The sequence below is a fragment of the Anomalospiza imberbis genome, chromosome 4 (assembly GCF_031753505.1).
Source record: "Anomalospiza imberbis isolate Cuckoo-Finch-1a 21T00152 chromosome 4, ASM3175350v1, whole genome shotgun sequence".
Classification (NCBI taxonomy): domain Eukaryota; kingdom Metazoa; phylum Chordata; class Aves; order Passeriformes; family Viduidae; genus Anomalospiza; species Anomalospiza imberbis.
The window spans coordinates 60929359-60951110 of record NC_089684.1 but is presented as its reverse complement, the minus strand read 5'-3'; the positions used below and the strand labels follow the sequence as shown (position 1 = coordinate 60951110).

Genomic DNA, 21752 nt, shown 5'->3' with positions numbered 1-21752 from the left:
CCCGGACACGTTCCCGAGGAGAAGAGAACGACCTCACCCTGGCGGAACAGCGCGGAGGTACGTGGCTGTTCTCAACAGCCTAACGCTAAACTCTGCGGAGCAGGGAAAACCAGCCCACGGACCGGCTCCCCCCGGCCTAGCAGTCTGGGCTCGACGAGCTGCCTCTCGCAGCGGGACACCGCCTGTGACAGACCCCAAGCTCGGACCCGGTCCCCGGCGGCCCCGCACCTGCCCCGGGGGCGGCCCAGCTCCGCCCAGCGGCCGGGAAGGGGCGGCCCCGCGGAGCGCCGCCCCGCGGACCGCTGCCCGCTGCGCGGATCTGGCGGCGGGGCGGGGCGGGGCGGGGCCCCGGAGCGGCAGGGCGCGGCGTGCGCCGCACCGCCCCCGCCCGCCCCTTCCCGGCGGGAGGCGCGGGGCTCGCACGGGCCAGCTCCGCGCGGAGGGGGAGCGGCGGCGCGGATCTGGCGCCGGGAGCGCCGCGGCCATGAACGCGGAGAACCAGGGCTGCAGCGAGCGGCTGGTGACGGCGGCCTATGTGCGCCAGGGGGCGCAGGGCCGTCGCGCGCACGAGCTGCGCCTGCGGGCGCTGCTGGAGCAGGTAATGGGGCCGCCGCCCCCCGCCCTGCGCACCGAGCAGCATCGGGGAGCCCGGTCTCTGCGCACCACCGTCCGTACTGGGGTAGAGCTGGCCCCCCCCGCCCTCCGCGCACCGGGGTTCGAGAGGGTAGAGCGGCCCCGAGCCGTCCGCCGGCCCTCCGAGCAAGCGGCTTGGGCCGAGAAGCCTCCCCCCGGGCCGGGCAGGGCCGCGGCGGCCCCGCGCAGCCCCGTGAGCGCGCAGGCCGGCCGGGGCTCACGGACTCTGCCCTCTGGCACCGCGCCACCGCGGTGTCCGGCCGGTGCCTCGGGAGAGCCGCTGCCGTCACGGCAGGGACCTGACGGAGCCCCAGAGTCAGAGGCCGCGTTTGGGGGGAAGAGAGAATTTCTGCCCTGGGTTGTGCATTTGCCGAGAAAGGGCCAGCGAACAGTTAAATAAATGTTTAAAAACAGTAAGATATTAGCGCATCGTTGCACGAAGTAAAAAGCGATACTTGTAAGGTGCCAAAACGATGTATTTCATTGCCTTCAGGGTATAAAAATCATTGTCAATGAATTAGCAAATATTTCAGTTCTTGAGCATCCTCAGTCATGTCATCTACTGTTTCAAACTTAACTTTGGTACCACGCTTCAGAAACTAGTTAGATGTACTGAATTGGCTGGTTTGTTCCTGGGGCATGTGAAAAAAGCCTCTGGACTTATAACAAATCTTCCTGGTTTTATGGGTCCCTGCTTGGAGAATCTTGTCTGCAATTTGCCAAGATGGGTGCAGTTGTTTATTCAGTAAAGAATACAAGAAAGAGCATGTTTCTGGTTGCAGGTTTTGACTTTTTTTTTTTCCTTCCCTATTAGATAACAACTGGAAAGGAAAATGTGTGGATAGGAAGATGTATTACATTAAAACTGTATTTCCCTTTTGCTCATGTTTTTGGTTCTCTAATATCTGAATATCTTCCCTTTTGTGCAGTTTTCACTGTTGAGTTCTTGTAGTCATACATCATGTCTGGAGAATACATCAAATAATCTGTAGTCTTTTAGGGAATAATTAACATGTATGCCCTGCAGTGGTTTTGTGTGTACCATAGAGAACACTTGAAGGTAAAAAATATCCTGATTGTTTTAATGTTGGAATGTGCCAATGTAATTGCATTTAACACATGGAAAAATCATTATTTAACTTTTCTCTGAATGCAGCTTCATAACATTAGATAGTATAAAAGAGAATAATGAAAATACAAACTGCTACTTAGCATGAGAAAGAAGGGTAACAATAATCAAGTTGCATACAGTTATGTTCATTTTTCATTTCCAAATTTTGTATTTATATTATTATTAAGGGGAAATGTCCTGAAGATGGATGGGATGAAAGCACCATTGAATTGTTTCTTCATGAACTTGCTATAATGGATAGCAATAACTTCCTGGGCAACTGTGGTGTTGGTGAGAGGGAAGGAAGAGTGGCTTCAGGTCTTGTTGCCCGAAGGCATTACAGGTACAAATTATTGACTATTTTGAATTATTCAGGTTTATTATTAATGCTTTCCAATGGCTTATTTATTGTGGTTTTGTTTATCTAAGACCTTGATAACATTTGAAAAAAATAATATCATGTCATAATTGAATTGCTACAGCTTTCTATATTAAATTTTTGTTAATAACTCTATAGAAAGTATTGAATGAAGCAAAAATGTTTTGTCAGGATTATGTCCTGTACACTGAATTTGTAGAAGCTGAAGTTGTTGAGTTGTCCTCTGCAAGGGAAGCAGAGATCTTACTGTTTTAAAATAATCTGTGCATTACATGCCTTTTCTAACAAGGTGCATCTTTTCATGTGTATATTATTAAAAACTACTGTACACTGTAGTGGCACGAGATTGAACGCTGACAGTGAGCAGCTATTTGTATTTTTTATATTTGTTAATATCTTTATAATGTGATTAGCGGATAAGCAGATGAAACCCCAGTGCATCTATAATAGATTTTATATGAAGTAAGGAGATCTCTAAAGACAAAAAGAGTTTTTATTAGCTTGTAGCCCTTCTGACACTTACTTTATGGGTATGTCGGATTCTATAATTTTAGAGGCTCTGCGTTAATTTCCTTATGAATGAACTTTTTTGTATGTGTGTGTTGAGTTCTCTGCTGAGTACCTTGCTGTGATGTTTTGTCCAATAGGAGTGAAACAAAGTAGAAGTTCCAGGATGTTTCTCCTTGAAAGATAAACACAAAAACATATTAGAGGCCAGAAATTTAGTAAGGTTTACCATATGGAGGTTGAGTTACTTAGGCTTAATGGCTTTCATAAACCCTACACTACTATGATAATTCATGTAGAAATCCAGTGATACATCAGTTTGGGTTTTTTAGTTTTGTGTACAGCTCTCTAGGCTAGGATATGCATGGTAGGGGAGGGTGTCTGAGGAAGTTCTGCTTTTGGACAGTGCTGGAGAAAGCATGCCTGGCTTCTGACCAGAGGGAGCCTGAAATGGTGTTCACTATTGTTGTTCCAATTCAGCTCTGTCACTTGGCATCTCGCTTCTCCTGTCAGTGCCAACAATAGCAAGGTGTTCTCCCCTCCACTTCTTTCTGCAATAAGTTTTACAGGTGACTTTGGGAGTGATGGAGGCAGTTGGAGATGGTTTATAAACTGTCTCTCCTTTTAGCTTAATAAAGGGGCAGTCTTAGGGAGGATTACTTCTTAGGAAGCAGTACATATGTGCACAAAATAAAAAGTACTGATATGAGACAGCTATTAAGAACATAGCAGGAATGAGGGAAGAAAATATTTTAGATGGAGTATTATATGTAAGTTTCAATTAATTATCAAGTGTTTGTTGATTTCAACTTAGAACTTGAAACAGGAAAATAAATTTAAGCTGTAAAATGATGCTCCAAGAAGTTCTGAATATCATATACTTATTGGACTGCATTTTATTCTGTTGCCAGTACAAAAGAGGGATTAAAGCCATAAGTGGGTGTATACTGTTACTAGCTTACTTGAGCAGCTGCTGCATTTCAGCCATGGGTAAATTTGTTCTGCAAGCTTGTATTTTACAAATTACTTCAGGATTCTCCACTCCTGAACTAAATAATGTTCAGTATTTACAAACACAGTTTATAACAATAATTTATAAACAGAATGCAGAGAGACATAGTATTCCATGATAGATAACATTGAATAGCAAAATGATAGATGAAGTGAAGACGTACAAGATGGGCAAAGGAATACATATAGCCGTGTGTATCACGTTGTATATATTATTTCCCTGCCTTATGGAGATGAAGCATGTGTTAAGGGAGTATCTATAATACCACTATGCCTATGCTACACTATTGACAGCTCATTTTTGTTTTCCTTGGTTGTGTGTCTGAACACGTCAGCATTTATAATGCTATTTTGACAAACAGCAAGAAGTGCTGAGGTGCACTTAAAACCTGCCAGGTGCTAAAGGTGTTGCTGCTGTGTATCTTCTCAAAGTTTTTACTTGCATGCAGAAACATTATTAATCTACTGTTAAAAAAAAAACAAAATTTCATACAAATGTGTGTAGTTAGTTAAAATGGAATTGATTGTGGCAGATATTGATGTTCCATTGCAACAATTGTCTATCAAGTTAAATTCTTTTCAGTCAGCAAGCTTTATGGCTTTGCAATGTGAAAATCTTGATGTGTGTTTTCCACTTCTTTTGTTTAGGTTGATCCATGGAATTGGAAGGTCAGGTGATATTTCTGCAGTACAGCCTAAAGCTGCAGGTTCAAGCCTTTTGAACAAACTTACTAATTCAGTAGTACTGGATGTTATAAAACTGGCTGGTAGGTGTAAATTTGAAAAATCTCACTTGTTTGTGAAGTGACGTCATGGATTCTTCATGTTAATTTCTGACTTGCTTTTTACATGCAGGTGTCCGGACAGTGACCAGTTGCTTTGTTGTTCCTATGGCAACAGGCATGAGTCTAACTCTGTGTTTTTTAACATTGAGGCACAAGAGACCAAAGGCAAAGTACATTATCTGGCCACGTATAGACCAGAAATCTTGCTTTAAATCAATGATAACTGCAGGTAAGAAGGTAACTGATTGATGACACAGTGTGTGTTCTTCCAACAGATATGAAACTTTCATCTGTCAGACTGATCAATTCTTATCCTTGTAGTAAGATATAAAAAAGGCCTAATGCGTGGTAGTTCTGCTTTATTTGTGCACTCCTGATTTCTAGCATGCAGTTAAAACATGCATGCTGTCTTCCTAATGCCTTGCAAAATGCAGGTGTGTACAGTGGTACAGAGGTGTATAAAGGAGTCAAGTGAGAACACGATACTAAGGAAGTTAAAGTTCACCTTCAGAGTAAGATGCCTAACTTGCTGTCCTTAGAGTTATGGAAAACCAAAGCTCATGGGTCAAATTTCTCTCTCAAATTTATGCAAAAACTTGTGTCCTAGGAACTGTGATCAGAAGGTGACAATCTGTGTGGTTTGCACAGTCTTTTCTGTTAGAATCTGTTAAAACAATAGTAGCATTATGTGTTTTTCAAATGTATACTGGAACTAAACCCCCACAGTCAGATTTGTTGAGTTACATTCAGTTCTTGCTTTTTTTGGTCAGGTTTTGAGCCTGTGGTGATAGAAAATATATTAGAAGGTGATGAGCTACGGACAGACCTTGAAGCAGTGGAGGCCAAAATCAAGGCTCTTGGTGCTGAAAACATTCTTTGTGTGCATTCTACAACATCTTGCTTTGCTCCAAGGGTACCTGATAGGTAAGCAGTCTTTGTAAGAAGTGTGTTATTTGTTACTGTTAAAACAAATAAACATCCTCCCCACCTCCCAACAACAACAACAAAACCCAACCAATACCTCCATGTTTTGACCATCCATCTTCCTAAAATTGCTTCTGCCAACAATTAGTAAAGGTTCTTTAATCCCCTTCCAGAAAAGTATATTAAAAAAGAGAGAATTTCACAGAAGATTTTTCTTCTGTTATGTAAGTGAGGTTAATGTTGCTGTCTTGTGGTGAAATTCGTGTTGTTTTGATAGTGGTTTTTGTAAAATTTTGTAAAATTTTGCTAGTGGTTTTTGTAAAATTTTGTAAAAAGTAGTAAAAGTAGATTCCCATGGAAACATAATCCAGGAAATGTAGCTCCATAGCTAATGCCATTTTTTTTGATGTTACTGTTGCCTTTTCTACTCTTCTCCACAAGTATAGGAGAGAAATGTTATTGACTCTAAAATGTGGCAAGTAAAAATATATTTTACTCTCCTCTCCTACCTAAAAAAACCCACAGTATTTATCATAGGTTAACGTAGTCGCTAGAGGGAAAGATGGGAGTTAAAACTATATAATTCTGTCAGAATACTGTGAACATTGCTTGAAGTTGACTTGCAGATATATTAGCTAACTTAAATCACAGCTATCAAAACTGAATGGTTGTTTTATAGCTTGGGTAAATGAATCTTCTCCTTATCTGCTTCCTCTTTTTGACATGCTGCTATTGTTTTGTCCTCTACAACTAAGAGATGAATTATTAGGTAGTGGAACTATGTTATAATATACCACAGATATAGGAAGATTTGAATGTACTTTCTGTTTAAAAGAATCTGTCAACTATTGAAGGCCATAACCTTCATCTTCCTATGGGAAGGAAAACCCTGACAGCATTTCTGGATGGTGCAATTTCAAAAGTCTGTTTTTAAATATCTGCATTTGTAAGGCTTTATTTAGTTGTGGTGGTTGTCTTTTAAATTTTTTAGTAGTTTTATGGCTGCCTTACCTATGGCTTTCCTTTGAAATACTGTTTAACTCTATGGGAGTAATTCTCTAGTGTACAAACCCACTTTCTCAGAATTCTACCTGCTGTTGCTGTAAAGTTTTTGTAAAACTACTGTATTTAAGGGAACCAAAGGGTAAGTGTCCTTATCAGTTGGTCTGTGTACTTAGCAGAATTCTGTATATTTTTACTTTCAGTAGTAGAAAAAAGTACAAAGATTTCTTTTCATGAACTTTAACAAACAGGGGAGAAAGAAAGGAAGATTAAACTGGGAAATACTTCTGTATTTGTGATTATTAAGAACTTCAGTAGCCAACTTACATTAATGCTTTATTTTTCTGATATGATTAGTAGCACTTTCAATGCTGCATTCTAGGCCTTGGGAGCAGGTGCAGGTACATAGAGGTGCTGTGCATCTTTTGCTTCCCTTGCATACTAACACATTCTCTTCAAACTGTAGCATTCTCATTGTGTATTGCAAAATGGATCTAATTGTTCAATTAAATATTTTTAGGGAAAAAAGACTTTTCTGTTTTCAGTACTTGTAGAAGATAGGTTATTGCTCCTTTAATTTTCAGGTGAGAAAGATGAACATACATAGCTGTACACCCTCTGTGTTTCTAGTGGGGTGAAATTCTCTGCCTGCATTTGACAAGACGCATGTAAGAGGGAAACTGTGTTCTTTTGAGTCTCTCTGGAGGGTGAGGAATGTGTCTGATTAAGAACCAGCAGATCAGAAGGCAAAAACTTTGCCATGCATAATATGTTTCCTCAAGTATTCTGTTAATGAGGGAAGCCACATGAGGAGCAGCTGAGGTCCCTTGGTCTGTTCACTCTGGAGGAGAGGAGACTGTGGGGGCCTCATTGCAGTTACAACTTCCTTGTGAGGGAAAGAGGAGGGCAGGCACTGATCTCCTCTGCGTGGTGACCAGCGACAGGACCCAAGAGAATGGGCAGAAGCTGAGCTGGGGGAGGTTTAGGTTGGATATCAGGAAAAGGTTCCTCACCCAGAGGGTGGCTGGGCACTGGAACAGGCTCCCCAGGGAAGGGCTCGCAGCACCAAGCCTGGCAGAGTTCAAGAAGCATTGGGACAATGTTCTCAGGCACATGGTGTGACTCTTGGGGATTGTGCAGGGCCAGGAGCTGGCCTCGATGATCCTTGTGGGTCCTTTCCAACTCAGAATATTTTTTGTTTCTGTGTTGATAAATGTGAAAAATTATTGGAAATGCAGCTCCTCACAAATATCTTGATTGTAGAAGATCAATATGTACATTATATTACTGGCGTTCCCCAATTATAAAAGTACTTTTGATTTTTTTTTAAGGATAATATGGTGATGATGATTTCCTAAGAATTTATGTTTGGAAAAAATAATATTGCACTTGCATCAGAATTTTGCATTGCAGAACAACACTAGACAATATAATAGAAATAGAATGCAAAGGAATGTCAACTCTTGGAAAATATTTTCATACTCGGTCACATTTTATATGTATGTCAGTAAATTGCAGTGAGAGGCTGTACAGGAGGAGATAGAGTAAAAATGCATTGGAAATAGAGTTTCCTGAGGTTTTTTTTAAAGATAATATTACCTTTATCATCACTTTAAATTATTTTATATTGCCTAATTTTTTCAAAAATGCTATATTTCTAAAATAGATTCAAAAGTTTGGGGAAAATCATGAGCAATTTTTTTTTTAAATATAGCATGATTGGAATGCTTCAGAAGAGAGTACTGCATATAAGTATGTTTAAAATGCCAAAGGATCTTACGTGAAATGATCAGTGTGCTTAGATAAATCTTAATTTGACTGATTAATCAATCCGGGTTGAGCTCCCTGTGATTTTAGGGGGTTCTTAAAGCAAGTGAAGACTAAACAGCTAAACAAATTTTCAATTTGTTGATGTCCATATTCAGACATTTTAGGGCTCTCCATTCCTATACTGAATTTATTTTCTTTTAATTGGTTTATCTGAAGCATGCAAGTGAGATTCCAGCCAAAGGATGAAAATACTAGTTCTCTGAGATAAACAGAAACATGTAAAAAACTTCCTGTTATAGGATGCTTTTGATTCCCAAGACACTCTTGGAACTACTTGAGACTGTTTTCACATTGAATATTAAAGAAAATCTTTTAAATTACTTGCTAAAGCTATGTTAGTTAATAGTAAAGCAACAACAACAACAAAAAAGCTTGTATCTAAAGCTTAATAGGTTGGGATATATTAACTGGTGTCCAGACAAAACTTAAAGTGAAGCAAGAAAAATGTCAGACTAGATCAACAATTTGCAATATATGTAAAAGCCAATGGAATTTTCATCTTAACTCTATAGCTTACCTCTACTGCCTTGAGGTACTAATCAAAAAAGCTACTTTTCTCATTCTGACTTCCTTGTAGGCCTTTTAATGGTCTGTCTTGTAAGATGAGCTACAGTAATCAATGCTTCTCTAAATTACAATTTTATGCTCACAGGCTGGAGGAGCTGGCTGTAATTTGTGCTAATTATGACATTCCACATATTGTCAACAATGCATATGGAGTTCAGTCTTCAAAATGTATGCATCTTATCCAGCAGGTAGGAGCTGTGTATTTCCAATAATGTTTTTTAGCAAGTATAAGTAAATTTGTGATTGCAGACAACTTAGCAAATTTTATCAGATGCTTGATAGCTTTGAGAGTAATCCCATGCATGTCTGATATTTGATCAATTTTCTGGGAAAGCACAACAGACAGAAATAGAATTTAAGCATAATAGTTATTTCTATTAAGTGCTTTTTATGTAACCCTAAGTTTATTTAGTTTTTGTGTATGTTCATGTGTCTTTATAATGGAAAAATATCCTTAATAAGCTTTCTTAAAATATTTCCTAAAGTTGTTGACTAAAAGTGACATACTTGAATGGAAATTAAGCCTTCAATACAATGAGTTACAGATTTTTAATTGAAGGTACAGAATTCTACAGCAGCACTTGATAGATGTTGTTGCTGTTAAAATATTGTTGGCACAGAGAATGGCTGAGGAAACTGGTTTAAGTTCAATGTTATGTGCAAAAAAGTTTAATTTCTCTTGCTGTTTAGTTTGAAGAGGGTATTGCTTGATATCCAAGATCAGTCATGAAACAATTCTTGCATTTTTCCTCATTGTATTGTATGTGCATCGATCTTCAATATTCTCTTTTCTGTTACCTATTCAAAAGAATAAGTGGTTATATTTTAATAGGATTCAGATGATCCTGAACTATTAGTAATGTAAAATATGCTGGTTTTTTTTTTCTGATTGCTGAGACATTATTAACAGGACACAGACCAGCTTAATGTACAATTGTGAAAGAACATCATGTTGGCATTTCTAAATCTTGAAAGACTGAGGGAATTTATGAAATAGAAAATGGTATATGCTTTATTTGTAATGTACTTAGTGCATGTTTATTGTATTTAACTTGCTCAAGTTTAATGAGAAATGAACATGAATGAGGCTGTGGAAGTGCTGGGTTTTGCTGTATGAAATGTTCTAATGATAAGCATTTTAGACTATAATGCTACAAATATAATTTTTACTGTGTTTTTGTGTTTTTCTAGACTCAATAGGTTGTTTGCTCCTTTCTTATGCAAATGTATACATTTGAGCTCTGAATTGTTTTACATTTTTTTACAAAATTTATTATTTGTGCTAGAAAAAATTTCTAAGAAAGTAGTTATTAATGAATACTTAGGAATATGTATATGCGGAGGGCAGTGTGAATACAACTTGCAAGAGTACCACAGGAAAAACCTTTTGAGACCATTTAATGTTGTGCTTTTCCTCTGGTGTTCTCCTGTCAATTAAATCAAATGGTAGCTGCTGGCATTCATGTTCCCAACAAAAAGCTGACAAACTTGGAGTGTTCTTCCTGTCTCCTGTGCATTAAGCTATCACAACATAGTACTAATAAATGAGGTTTAGTTGGCTCTGCTTTTTTTCAGTCTGTTTGCCTTAGGTATTAACTCTGTTTCTACTTCTTACATTTAGCATATAGTTTTAAAAATATGTGTACTTGCACGTACTTTGATATGTATGGGGTTTAACCTACTTTTCAGGTTCTCTTATGCTGCATACTTTTTAATTGTACAGTTCACAGATACATGCCACTCAAATTGAAGGTGTACTGCAGGATCTACATTTTTTTCCTTGGAAAATATGAATGCTTTGGTGTAAGGATGTGGGGGATATCTACTATAAGAAATTACTTGAATCTTGATTTTGAAAGCAGCCTTAGAAGAAGGAGTGCTGTAATAAACCAGTTTGTTTAATGCAGATTTATATATGTATTGAAAAAAGCTTTGTTAACGAAGCATTAACTCATAGCCTTTTATTGTGAGAGTTGTAAAAAGTGTTCTGGATTGAACAGTTTTAACTGTATAATTCCCATTAAATTTTGAGGGGCTTCTTTTTGATTGTTGCTGAAATGGAGCCACACTTAGACTTGCAGGAACTAAAATCGATATATTAAATCACAGAAAAATGGGAATTTGTAAGGTAGTATGTTAGGCAGACAATGGTACCAATAGTAAGCATTGCTAAAAGAGGTAATACCTTGATTTTTATGTTTTGATCACAAATGCAGTATCTGAGAGTTTCAGGAATTATATTTATTTTAGCTACACTTTTATATAATTATGATGCTATCACATTTCCCTTTTTTTCTATTGTATGCTGTGGATTTTATTTTTTTTTTCCTTTTTGATAAAGGGTGCTCGAGTTGGCAGAATAGATGCTTTTGTTCAGAGCTTGGACAAAAATTTTATGGTTCCAGTAGGTGGTGCTATCATTGCTGGCTTCAACGAGTCCTTCATTCAGGAGATCAGCAAAATGTATCCAGGTAACTAGTTCATGGGCTGATTTCAGCTGTAGAAAACTTGATTATCAGCTTTCTTTCACATAAAATTTATTTTTGCCACTTTAATCTGTATAGTGGGGTTTTTTTCAGGAAGAGCATCTGCATCTCCTTCTTTAGATGTCCTCATTACACTTCTGTCCCTGGGAACCAGTGGCTACAAAAAGTTACTGAACGAGAGAAAGGTAAGCTTTTTGGCAAGCAGTATTTTCTTGAAGTCAGCTGTTAACAAAGGCTTGTTGCAAAACTGCTTTGTGTGGTAAATCCAGTTTCTGTCTGGAAAGCCATTGAACTTATTCTGAGCTCAGAGCTCTGAATCTGGGAATTCAGGATGATAGAATTACTTCTTGTCTGAATGGTGCTCATTAGTAAGCATGATTTCCATGTTGTTGTTTGTTCAAACCGGGAGGCTAAACAGAGGGCCTGTATTATCATGTACAGTATTCATATTTGTCCTTCCTAAATGTGACTAATATAGTAGAATTTTGTCCACAAAAACTTAAATGGAGAAGTACTATACTGTTCTATCATGGTCACACTGCTTCCAGGATAGGAGATTGGACACCCAGAGTAACCCAGGGTCTGTGCTCTTCCTCTTTTGTCCCTATTGTGCCTTTGTGCTATGATAGTGCTTAATTAAATGTTTGTGTGCCACATTCTCTGGAGTATCACAGCTTCTGGTTGGGTTATACAGTGCATTGCCACAAAAAGAGAAGAATATTGTCATTTAGTTATTCATCTAGACACACAGCTAAGTTTCTTCTCTGCATTTCACAGACTATGGGGTTTAAGTTGGGTATAATTGCACTGCACAAAAATCCAGTGCATGTCAGGTTGGAAATTGTATATCTTGAGTTATCCTTAATTCTGGAATTAATACATGTATGATTTTTCCCTCTATATTTAGTAATGCAGAAGATTCTTTTTCTAGAGGCTTCATATAAGGAAATGCTGTGAATTAAGTACTATTAAATTAATAATTTTTAAGCTGTGCATTATCTGTTTCATTATTTTATTTTAAAACTATGTTCCAGTTGTTTTCTGCTGACAGTTCACTGCTGTCTCTGATTATGTGGCAGAGCAGTAGTTCTGGATTCTGTGACTTATTTCTAGCTGCTTATAGAGGCATCCATAACCTCTGTACTGGAACTGAGGTCCCATAGGAATAGACAGACTATAGAAAAGCAAACCAACTTAGTGGCCTTACAATGACTAAGAAGTGATCTGTGCAACTAAAGTGAAAACAGCTTGAAACAGCTTGTGGAACACTGAAAGCACTTCCTTTTGCCTCTACTGCAACATTTTTTTCTGGACTGTTGTATGTATTGCAGTTTATGTTTTGTGTCTTCATTAAAAGCAAATTGTATTTTTTCCCCTTTATTCTTATGTCCAGAAGAATCTCAAGTGAATGTATTGTTTTCTTTTCTACAAAGCTGATTTTGTTGCTAGATTTCTACCAGTAGCTGGTGTATAAAGGACGTGAGAAGTATTGCCCAAGTCATAAATAATAATTCTTTCATAAATGTCTTAATGAATAGCTGTATACGCTGAGTCATCTAATTTCTTGGAAGTAGAATTCTAAAGTGAATATAGTATTGTATTTTTACAACTTCAGGTCTTTTTATTTCAAATGTGAATGTATTCTATAAACAGAACCTTATATATGGCATAAATATGTTTCTTTTATTGGATTTGCTATAGAAAGAGAAACATTTTTGCTTAAATCTGTTTGTTCCTGAATTGTAAAAATGCAATAGTGGTAGTTTATTGCCTGTGCTCTGAGGAAGCAGAGGCAGAGCTATTAAGCTTCCAGCAGGAACTATTTATAGCTTGACATTGAGTACTCCTTTCTATATTGGTGCAGCTGCACCTACTCACACAAAAAAATCAGCTATAAAAAACTTCAGGTATATTTTTTTTCTTTCTCTTTTTACCCGATCCTCATTCGCATGGGTGTTACTTGAGGTTATTTGAGCTTAGGCCAGAAAGACCAGAGTATTACTGAGAAGAGATTAGTCTTGCACAAACAAGGAACAAAATAATCTGCCCAGTTTTTCTTTTACACAGATTAGCTATTTAATTCAGGAAGGGAAGAGATTATCTGAGGGAGAGGAGCATGTACATGGAGTGAGATTTTTTTGACAAGCTGTGAGTTGTGGAGTGTGCAATTGTCCAAGAGTATGAGATTAGATGTAGCGCTGTGAAGTAGTACTGGCTTTTCAGAATTCCTTTTTATAGGTTTATGTGATGGCTATAACAGTGGTTTTCTGATCTCACTAGGCAAGTCCAGGTCCTTTTGCAGGTCCTTTTTTCCTTTTTGCAGATAACAGTTGGTCCATAGTCAAATTTGTTAATATCTTTGCTTTTAAACAACTTTACATAAAGGTTGTGTTTTTATAGCAACTTTTCATGCCTCAGTGTAGGTTATGTTGTGTCCTGTATTTTACATTTCTAGGTCATAAAAGTTGCTATTTTCATATATGTATGTGTGTGTCTAAACCAGGCCACATGAGGTAAATATAGTTGTTGCACTGTGTAATGGCATAAACAGGCTTCGTTATCATCTCAAATTTCACGGAGAGCAAGAACCCTGCGTTCAGTGTTTACATTCAGAACCCTACAGACCAGGTTTAATACCTGCTATTATCCAATATGGTCATTCTAATCCACTTAACTAATTATTATACTGGTATTATTGAAGAGGTGATGGTTTTGTTTACAGTAGTTATGGATTTCCTCATTAGACTTAACAGTCAAGATAATTCTCATTTTCTTAAATGCATTCCTGTGTTACTGTGGGATGTGAGAGAGCTTTTTATATTGGTATTCATCTGTCTGCATACTTTGAGAGTAAAACTGGAGTTATTTTTATGTCCTTATGGAGCATGTATCTAAAATATTTTAAATCATACAGAGTGGGAGGAAATTGTTTGGGTTTTACAATTCAGTATAATACTGGGTTTATGTTTTATGAGTTATCATTTATGTAGTTGTCCTGATTGGAATAAATTATTTGTACAGTTCAGTGTGAGTTTATATTGCTGCTCTACTTACGATGGAAGAAGAGGAAAGCCATTTAATGAGGGATATTAAAAATGTAAAAAAATCAGCTATTCTCAAAGCAAGCTAGACGTTTGTTACTCCTCTTTTTTTTTTTTTTTCTAGTCAGCTTGTTACACTGTAGCATGTCAAATTTGAGAATATTGGAAAATTTTTCTCATGCGAAGTATATGTAGCTATATTCAAACTTTAGAGTAGCTGGAGGCAAATTAGTTTAAATGAACTGCTTTAAATTGTATGTAATTAAACAAGTGCCAAGCATGAATGGAAATTTCAGAGAGGCCTCCATACTTAGAACCTGTGTTGAATGTGGGTCACAGAGCCTGAACTCGAGGTCTCACAAATGCTGAAGAGAAAATGTGTTGATTGCTGTTGTTAAGAAAGAATTTTAAAAAAATGTGAACGTTAGTGTTACCAAATCAGATTGGCAAGGCTTACTGGGCACTTTCTGTTAGATACTGATGATATAAAGATTTCAAGGTTCTGTAATTAATTTCATGTTTTTAAAACTTTCTAGTGTAAATCCTTAAGAGAATTCTTGCAGCGGAAGAGAATCTGCCTAGGAAGGTGTGTAGTATATGCAGGTGTCACACACATACACATATAGTTTGTCATGCGTTTGGCTGCATTTCAAGAAACGGAGCCTTCTTCTGGGCTCTCATCTGCTGGCAGGTCTCCATGCTCAGCACTGCAGCTCCTCTGCTGGGTGCCGTGGTGCACAAGTGCTCCGGTCAGATCACAGCCCAGAAGCAGCTGGTCCTCCTGAGGCATGAAGCAGGAGAGGCTGTGATGGTTGCATTATAAAACAGCTGCTGCTGCAAAGCAAGGTGGAGCAGATCAGTCTCAGGCAAGCATAGGGGATCTGGCAGTCTGTGTGGAGGGTGAAGAGGCTGTAAAATGACTCCTGCACAGTGTCCTCTTCACACCATACACAGCTCTGTGACTGTTCCCTGAGGACAGCTCGTCTTTTCAGATGAGAGTGACACAGGGAGGAACGCAGAGTGTTACAGACTCAGAGTGTAAGCAAGTTGGGTGGTTAGAGCCAGCTAGGGTAGTTTCAACTCTACACAAAAACCTTTCTGGCCTTCATCAGTTGCCACTTTGTCAGCTGGTATGGGACTGATGGTTTATTCAGTACCTCCATCTTCTTTTTCTCTGGAGTTACTGGCTTTTTCCTTACTTGTTTCCCTCTTGTTATCTTCATTTGCAAGAGCAGTGCCTGTCACAATGGAGCAACAAATGAAGAGTCACCCATATTAGTGGAGGCTCTATTAAAAATAGTTTTATAGTATAAATATAGTATGATTCCAATATTTTTAATGATTGTTACAACACTTCTTGAAAAAATGTTTGTATATGTATGTGAAAGAAGACTGTTTCATGCAAACAATTGAGTTATTTGGCCTATTTGATGCAGACAGTGTTGTTGACTTGTTCTTTGTTTTTTAAAAGTGTTTTGTTGGCTTAGGTGCTCAAAGAACCAGAAGTGAAAGACACTTCCATGTAGTTTAGAATTCATTTGTCTAACGTAATGAGGTTTTGTGATAAGTTTCTAAGGTAAAGGAGTGAGTTAAATAACGAAACTTAACTGACATTTAGTGCTTGAGTTGTTCAGTGTAACTTCAGCATAATATTTGGCTTCTTTGGAGAAAACTTGAGTGCCTGCTACAGAAAATCTATTATGTAAGAGCTCAGTTATATACGATTGCTTAGGGTGCTTATAAATTTTCCATGTAAAAGAAGTATTTTATAATGGAGGTTGGTTATAGATTTGACCTCACAAAAATATTGCTTTAATCCTTTTTTTTTTTTTTTGAAAGGCAGTTAATCTATTTTGCAACAAACTTCTGAAACTATAAAATATCTAGAGGGCTTCCAATGGAAAGATGCAAAATAGTGTTGTTCATAAAAAAAGGAAACTTTGAATTTGTGTTCATGTAGCTTTAGTCAAACTGATGAAAATACATGCTTGGATTTTTTTGCCATCTTTCCATTCTCCTTTGTTTTAATGAATTCCTATATATGTAAAGGCTCATCTAGTAACCTAATTTCATTGAATAGATTTAATTAAATTTATTATAGTTATGTAGTGGGTAACTTTTTATAACAATTTTCAATAATACTTCAAGTATTCTTTTCACCAGTCCTTTCAGTAATACTATAAGAGATGTATCAGAGAATTTCCTAGATATAATACACAAAAATTATTTGGAAATTGGTCTTGTTCCGGTACATTTTTTCTCGGTACTAATTTCACAAATAATATATCCACAGTAGGCACAATTTATGTGTATTTCTACAATATTTTGCTTCAGTTTTAGAAGTAAATAGCCAGCAGAGGGAGCACAAATTAATTTATGATTTGTATTCCAAAATAAATACTAATAAAAGGGCTAGTATATTCGTGATGTTTATTATGGAAAGTAGCAAATTAATAATGTGCTTATATACCGTGAGGGACCAGAGGAAAGGCAGAAGTGTCTGATCATTTGAAACATAGGTATTTTTCAGCTTCTGTGAGTGAACTGTAGATAAACTGAACTAAAACCAGAAAATCACATGATTTACAAGAAATAAGAATGGTTTTTCACTGATTTCAAGTTCTGATAATTAAACATAGATACCTTCCAAATGTCTGGGGTTTTTTTCAAGTATTACAGAAGCTTTGTGTTTTTGTGGATAGTTGTATCAACAGCCTAATTCATTTAGACACTAAGAGGGTACTTTTCTCTCTCCATCTGTATTTGTTCTGTGATATTAGGAAGTACAAGTGTGGGGAACTGTGTTCATTTAGTTGCTCATGAAGGGAGGCGAGGTTTCCTACAGTGGTTCAAGAAAAGCAGCTGTAACATTCTTCTCACTTAGGTACCACACACCTCATTTGGTTTCATAAGACCTTGGGGAGGTTCTGTTCAAAAGCATAATTTTGATCACAAGCTGTAATTTATATCTGTCAGAGTCCATAGGTCAAAGCAGGATACTGGCCTACAAACAGAAGAGGTAATTCTATTTAAAGAATGAAAAATCACTTGTCAGGTCCAGAAATTGATGGGGATGCTTAAACAGGCAGTCACACTGAAGCAGATAAGCAGGACAATTTTTATGGCCTGAAAGAGGAGAAGCTTGGTGTTTAATATCTTTTTAAAAAGGCTACCCAGTGTCTGTATGGTATTGCTAGCTTTTATGAGAGACTAAAGCATTAAAAAGGATGGAAAAAAACGGTAAATCTTACAATAAGAATGGTGTTTATTCTCACTCTGCCCATAAGTGTTTTGAGCTGATATCTGAAGAGGAATATATTAAACTGAGGAAGAGCATGAGCAATTATCATAGCTTACTACAGGGGAAGAGGGAGGATATAAAATACAGATGAAGTAAGAGAAACAGCCTTTTATATGCAGTGTGGCTTGTACCTGTGCCAAAGTATTTATGAATCTCAGTCTTATGACACTTTCACAGTAAAGGTGCAATCCAATTAAGTGATAGCAGAAATTCAGATACTTCCATTCTTATAGTCAACTTGAACAGGAGTGGGGTCCTAGGGAAAGGACAGACTGCACAACAGAACTTGAGGAGAGTGTATATTGTGTGAAACAAAATATAGTCAAACGTGTACTTAGAGCCTCTTTAAGAGACTGGATTTTTACTCTCATACAGTAAAAGAAATCTCTGCACAAGGGGAAATGTGATTGTGTGATACATGGTAGCAAAATATACTGCTTTTAGTCTGGAATGTATTAAAGGAGAGAAGACAAAGTAAGGAGCAATTTGCCAAAACATGGCCATCTGTGATGATAACAGTTCACTCTTGTGGTTTAGAGGGCTAGGGCACGGGAAGGCTCTTGAAAAGTAGTTTGGGGTAAGACCTGCTGTGCAGTGGGAATCTCTTCAAGATTTTCTACCTCTCTAGGTTTTAGGGCCACAGAGAGAATGAATGCCATCCCAAGCACATATGTTAGACCAGATAGAGACTTTTGTATCAGCTTGAGAGATAAGAACAGTGCTCAGGAAATGGAGCTGTTCCTTTATAGAATTATTTCAGAGAATTGTCTGATCCACTTACTTAGTACAGATGAAAAGAGAATCAGCTGAGCACCTCTAGGATGTAAAGGAGACATAACAGTTTTGTGTAATAGGTGCTGTTTTCTCTGTTTAACAGCTAATAACAAAAATATTGCATCTTTTTTTCAGGAGATGTTTTTGTATCTTTCAAGTGAACTGAAGAAGCTGGCAGATAACCACAATGAGAGACTCTTAGATACACCACATAATCCCATTTCCTTAGGTAATTGTTGGGGGTTTAACTTTAAAAAAAATCTAATATACTGTGGATTCATAATGCACTTCCACATACCATTCCTATATATTAAACATCATTACACTCTACTCAGTTGAATAATAATTCAATAAGGTTACCAAAAAGGTAATCTACCATAAAAGTAGTGTAGCAACTTGGACCCATTATTTTGCTCCTGTCCAACACATTCATTTGGCAGAAATGAATTCAAGCCAGGCTGAAGATGTTAGCATGTAGTAATGCTTCATAAAAATTAGATTTAAAAATAAATTAGGGTATAATTACTCATCATCTTAGTGTTGTAAAAGAAATTACGGAATTCCTACTCAAGGTATTTGTTTCAACCAAAAATTCTGCTGAACACCAAAATAATACTGCCCACCTGTGCAGAATCTGCATGCAGTCTAACCAAGGAAGTAATCGGTGGCAGCTTGTGGGAAAATTAAAAATTATATGTAGTGGTTTTTTTTCTTTGTATGTGAACACAAATATATGACTAGATTCTTGCTGTTGGAAAGCATCTTGTCATTTGTGGTGATTCTTTGGAGAAAAAGTAGCTTTGTAGCAGTTTTAACCTGACCTTATGTTACTTTAGCCATGTCACTGAAGACTCTAGATGAAACTAGTGATGCTGCTGTTACCCAGCTTGGATCTATGCTTTTCACAAGACAAGTTTCTGGAGCAAGGTAAGGATATTATGAATTTTTTTTAATTGGGGGAGGGGGGCCATGTATTAGCATATATTGTACAAAATCCTCTGAAGTGTTTTATACCAATTGTGTCATGATTACAGAAGGCAGTCTAACAAAAACGAATTAGAGAGTAATCACCCTTCCTCATCGCTGTTATAGAGTAGTAATGTCTTCCTGCCTGAGTTAGCAGTGAGGCTTTCTATGTCTGCTTTGTATCCTAAAGAGATAATCTATGCCCATTTAATTTGGTGTCATTATTCCCTAGTATCCTTTGATTTCATGTAGTTTCCAGATGTTGTCCGATCTTGCAGTATAGGTGTAAGCTACAATGGAAGATCTTTGTTTTGTTTATTGCAGCACAAATATGGTTATGCTGGATGTCAAGGGAATAAGCTTTTAATATCTTACACAGCTTTTTGTCAAATGGAAAAAAATTCTGTTTTCTGGAAGTAATTGTGTTAAAAAATGTTAAAAATTAAAAAATCTATAACCTGAGCCAGTCTGAGCTGAATTTATTCTTAGAGACACTATTACAATGAAATGCAAGCCAAATAATCTTTAATGATTTTGGCTTAAGCCTTTTAGAAGAAGAGAATGATTTAAAATTTGTTTTGGCAGCATTCCTTAATCTGAATATTACTGCTGCCATGCTAACTTCTGCCATAGAGATAATGTTATTTTTTTGTGGCAGAGCTGAATGTTTCTACATCAGAAGGTATGCTTCATTAGCTTGGATTATTCCACTTCCTGCACACATGAATGACAGTAAATCTATGTGTACTGTGGTTAGATGCTTTTTTTAATTTGCCTGTCCTAACCTTGGCTGGTCCTGTAATTTTAACCCTCTTTGGCTGAAATCTTTCAAGAGTTTCAATGTTTGAAGGTAAAACTTTCCAGTTCTTTCCCTGATGTGAAGGTTTCAGGCTTTCTCTTTTGTTACATAAGTAATTCTTTTGTATACAGTTTGACCTGGCATTTCAACAGATTTTAAGTTATACTGGTGTTGTGCATCAGTGGTAGGAATAGCAACTCCCTACTTGAATAGCAACTTAAGTAATTTTGTTCAACCTAGGGTACCACATAAAATGTCAAGGCATCTTTAACTGAATCGGGATTTTGTTTGTTTGTTTCAGGGTTGTTCCCTGTGGGTCTGTACAAACTGTGAATAACTACACTTTTAAAGGCTTTATGTCACATGCAAATGACTATCCTTGTGCTTACCTCAATGCTGCCTCAGCAATTGGAATTAAAAAGCAAGATGTAGATGTATTCCTAAAAAGACTTGACAAGTGTTTGAAGACTTTTAGAAAAGAAGCAAAGCAAGAAAAAAGTATAAATGAAATAAGTGATGCTAATGCAGCCACAGAACAACTTGAAGACTAGAAGATACAGATTTAATAACACAGGAAGATAAAGTTTTGTCTGAAGTATGGTAGGTTTGTATTGGGTTAGGACTATGCATCTGCTGTGCAGAAATTTATTCTTGATTTTATATTCTTGTTATTGAAAACAATAATAAAAATTTGGATGGAATCAGCTTTAAGGAAGTAGGTGATACTCTTCAAGAACAAAGGACCAGACACAAGTTTTTTGCAATGTATGGAATGCAGTTAATATCTGCCAAAGTAAACCTTTATGTTCACAAAGACTTACAGTTTGCCTTTCAATCTGTGTGTGGCTATTTGGACAGTGTTTACCAAATCACAGTATGTTTATTCACATGGGTCTTTTTTAATAATATCGTCTGTGACAGTGACTGAATTCCTTCCTAGGTCTTTGGGTCTCAATGCTGGGCTGACCCCAAGATCGTAAAACTCCTTGCTCCCTAGCCCTTGCAGCCAAAGAAGAAGTCTGGAATGCGTGAGGTCAAATTTTCAAGGTTGTTTATTTTTCCTTATCTATAACATTCTTTCTCTGACCTGCTGAGGTCCATGTAGTAAAGAAGCCATAGCAGTCTGCCTGCCCTGCCGGCCGGTGTCTTCATTTTATATCAGAAATTACGTGTGTTATATTTACAAGAATGTGCCGATAACTACCACCTATGTCAGATGGTGTGTCTCTACCTTAAGCCAATAGAAAAGTGTCACCATCACAGGAAGACATGGAGGACAAGAAGAAGGAGAAGAAGGACACGCCCAAATTCCTCCATCTTGTACCCCTGAATCACATTCTAAAAATGCAAAAATTCAACTTTTTCACCCTGTGTCAATTCACCTATTATACTACTCAAATCCTTTTGGCTTGTAATTCCTCATATAGAGCTGGCAACCTCTCCCACAGGCTAAATCAAAGCCACAAGTGTTTTTGACTTCTTGCCAAGGTTTTCGTGCCCCCTGCCAGGGTCTCGAGACAGCCAGGGCAGCCAGAGGGATGTCCCAGACTCTGACACCTAGGTATAGACCATCCAAGCAACAGATTTCTCTGCTCTCAAAATACTTGTGAATGTGTCACTTCTAATTTCTTTTCGA

General features: G+C 37.7%; 1 protein-coding gene across 1 annotated transcript; it reads left to right on the top strand.

Annotated features, from left to right (window-relative positions):
- The first annotated feature begins 388 nt into the window (after positions 1 to 388).
- Positions 389 to 20926, top strand: SEPSECS (Sep (O-phosphoserine) tRNA:Sec (selenocysteine) tRNA synthase). The gene is made up of 11 exons (XM_068188811.1): positions 389 to 598; positions 1933 to 2087; positions 4290 to 4408; positions 4497 to 4655; positions 5197 to 5350; positions 8835 to 8937; positions 11091 to 11220; positions 11329 to 11420; positions 18487 to 18580; positions 19188 to 19278; positions 20418 to 20926. Exons 1-11 carry the CDS (start codon positions 485 to 487, stop codon positions 20665 to 20667), a joined length of 1461 nt encoding a protein of 486 aa, XP_068044912.1. The 5' UTR covers positions 389 to 484; the 3' UTR covers positions 20668 to 20926.
- The last annotated feature ends 826 nt before the right edge of the window (positions 20927 to 21752 follow it).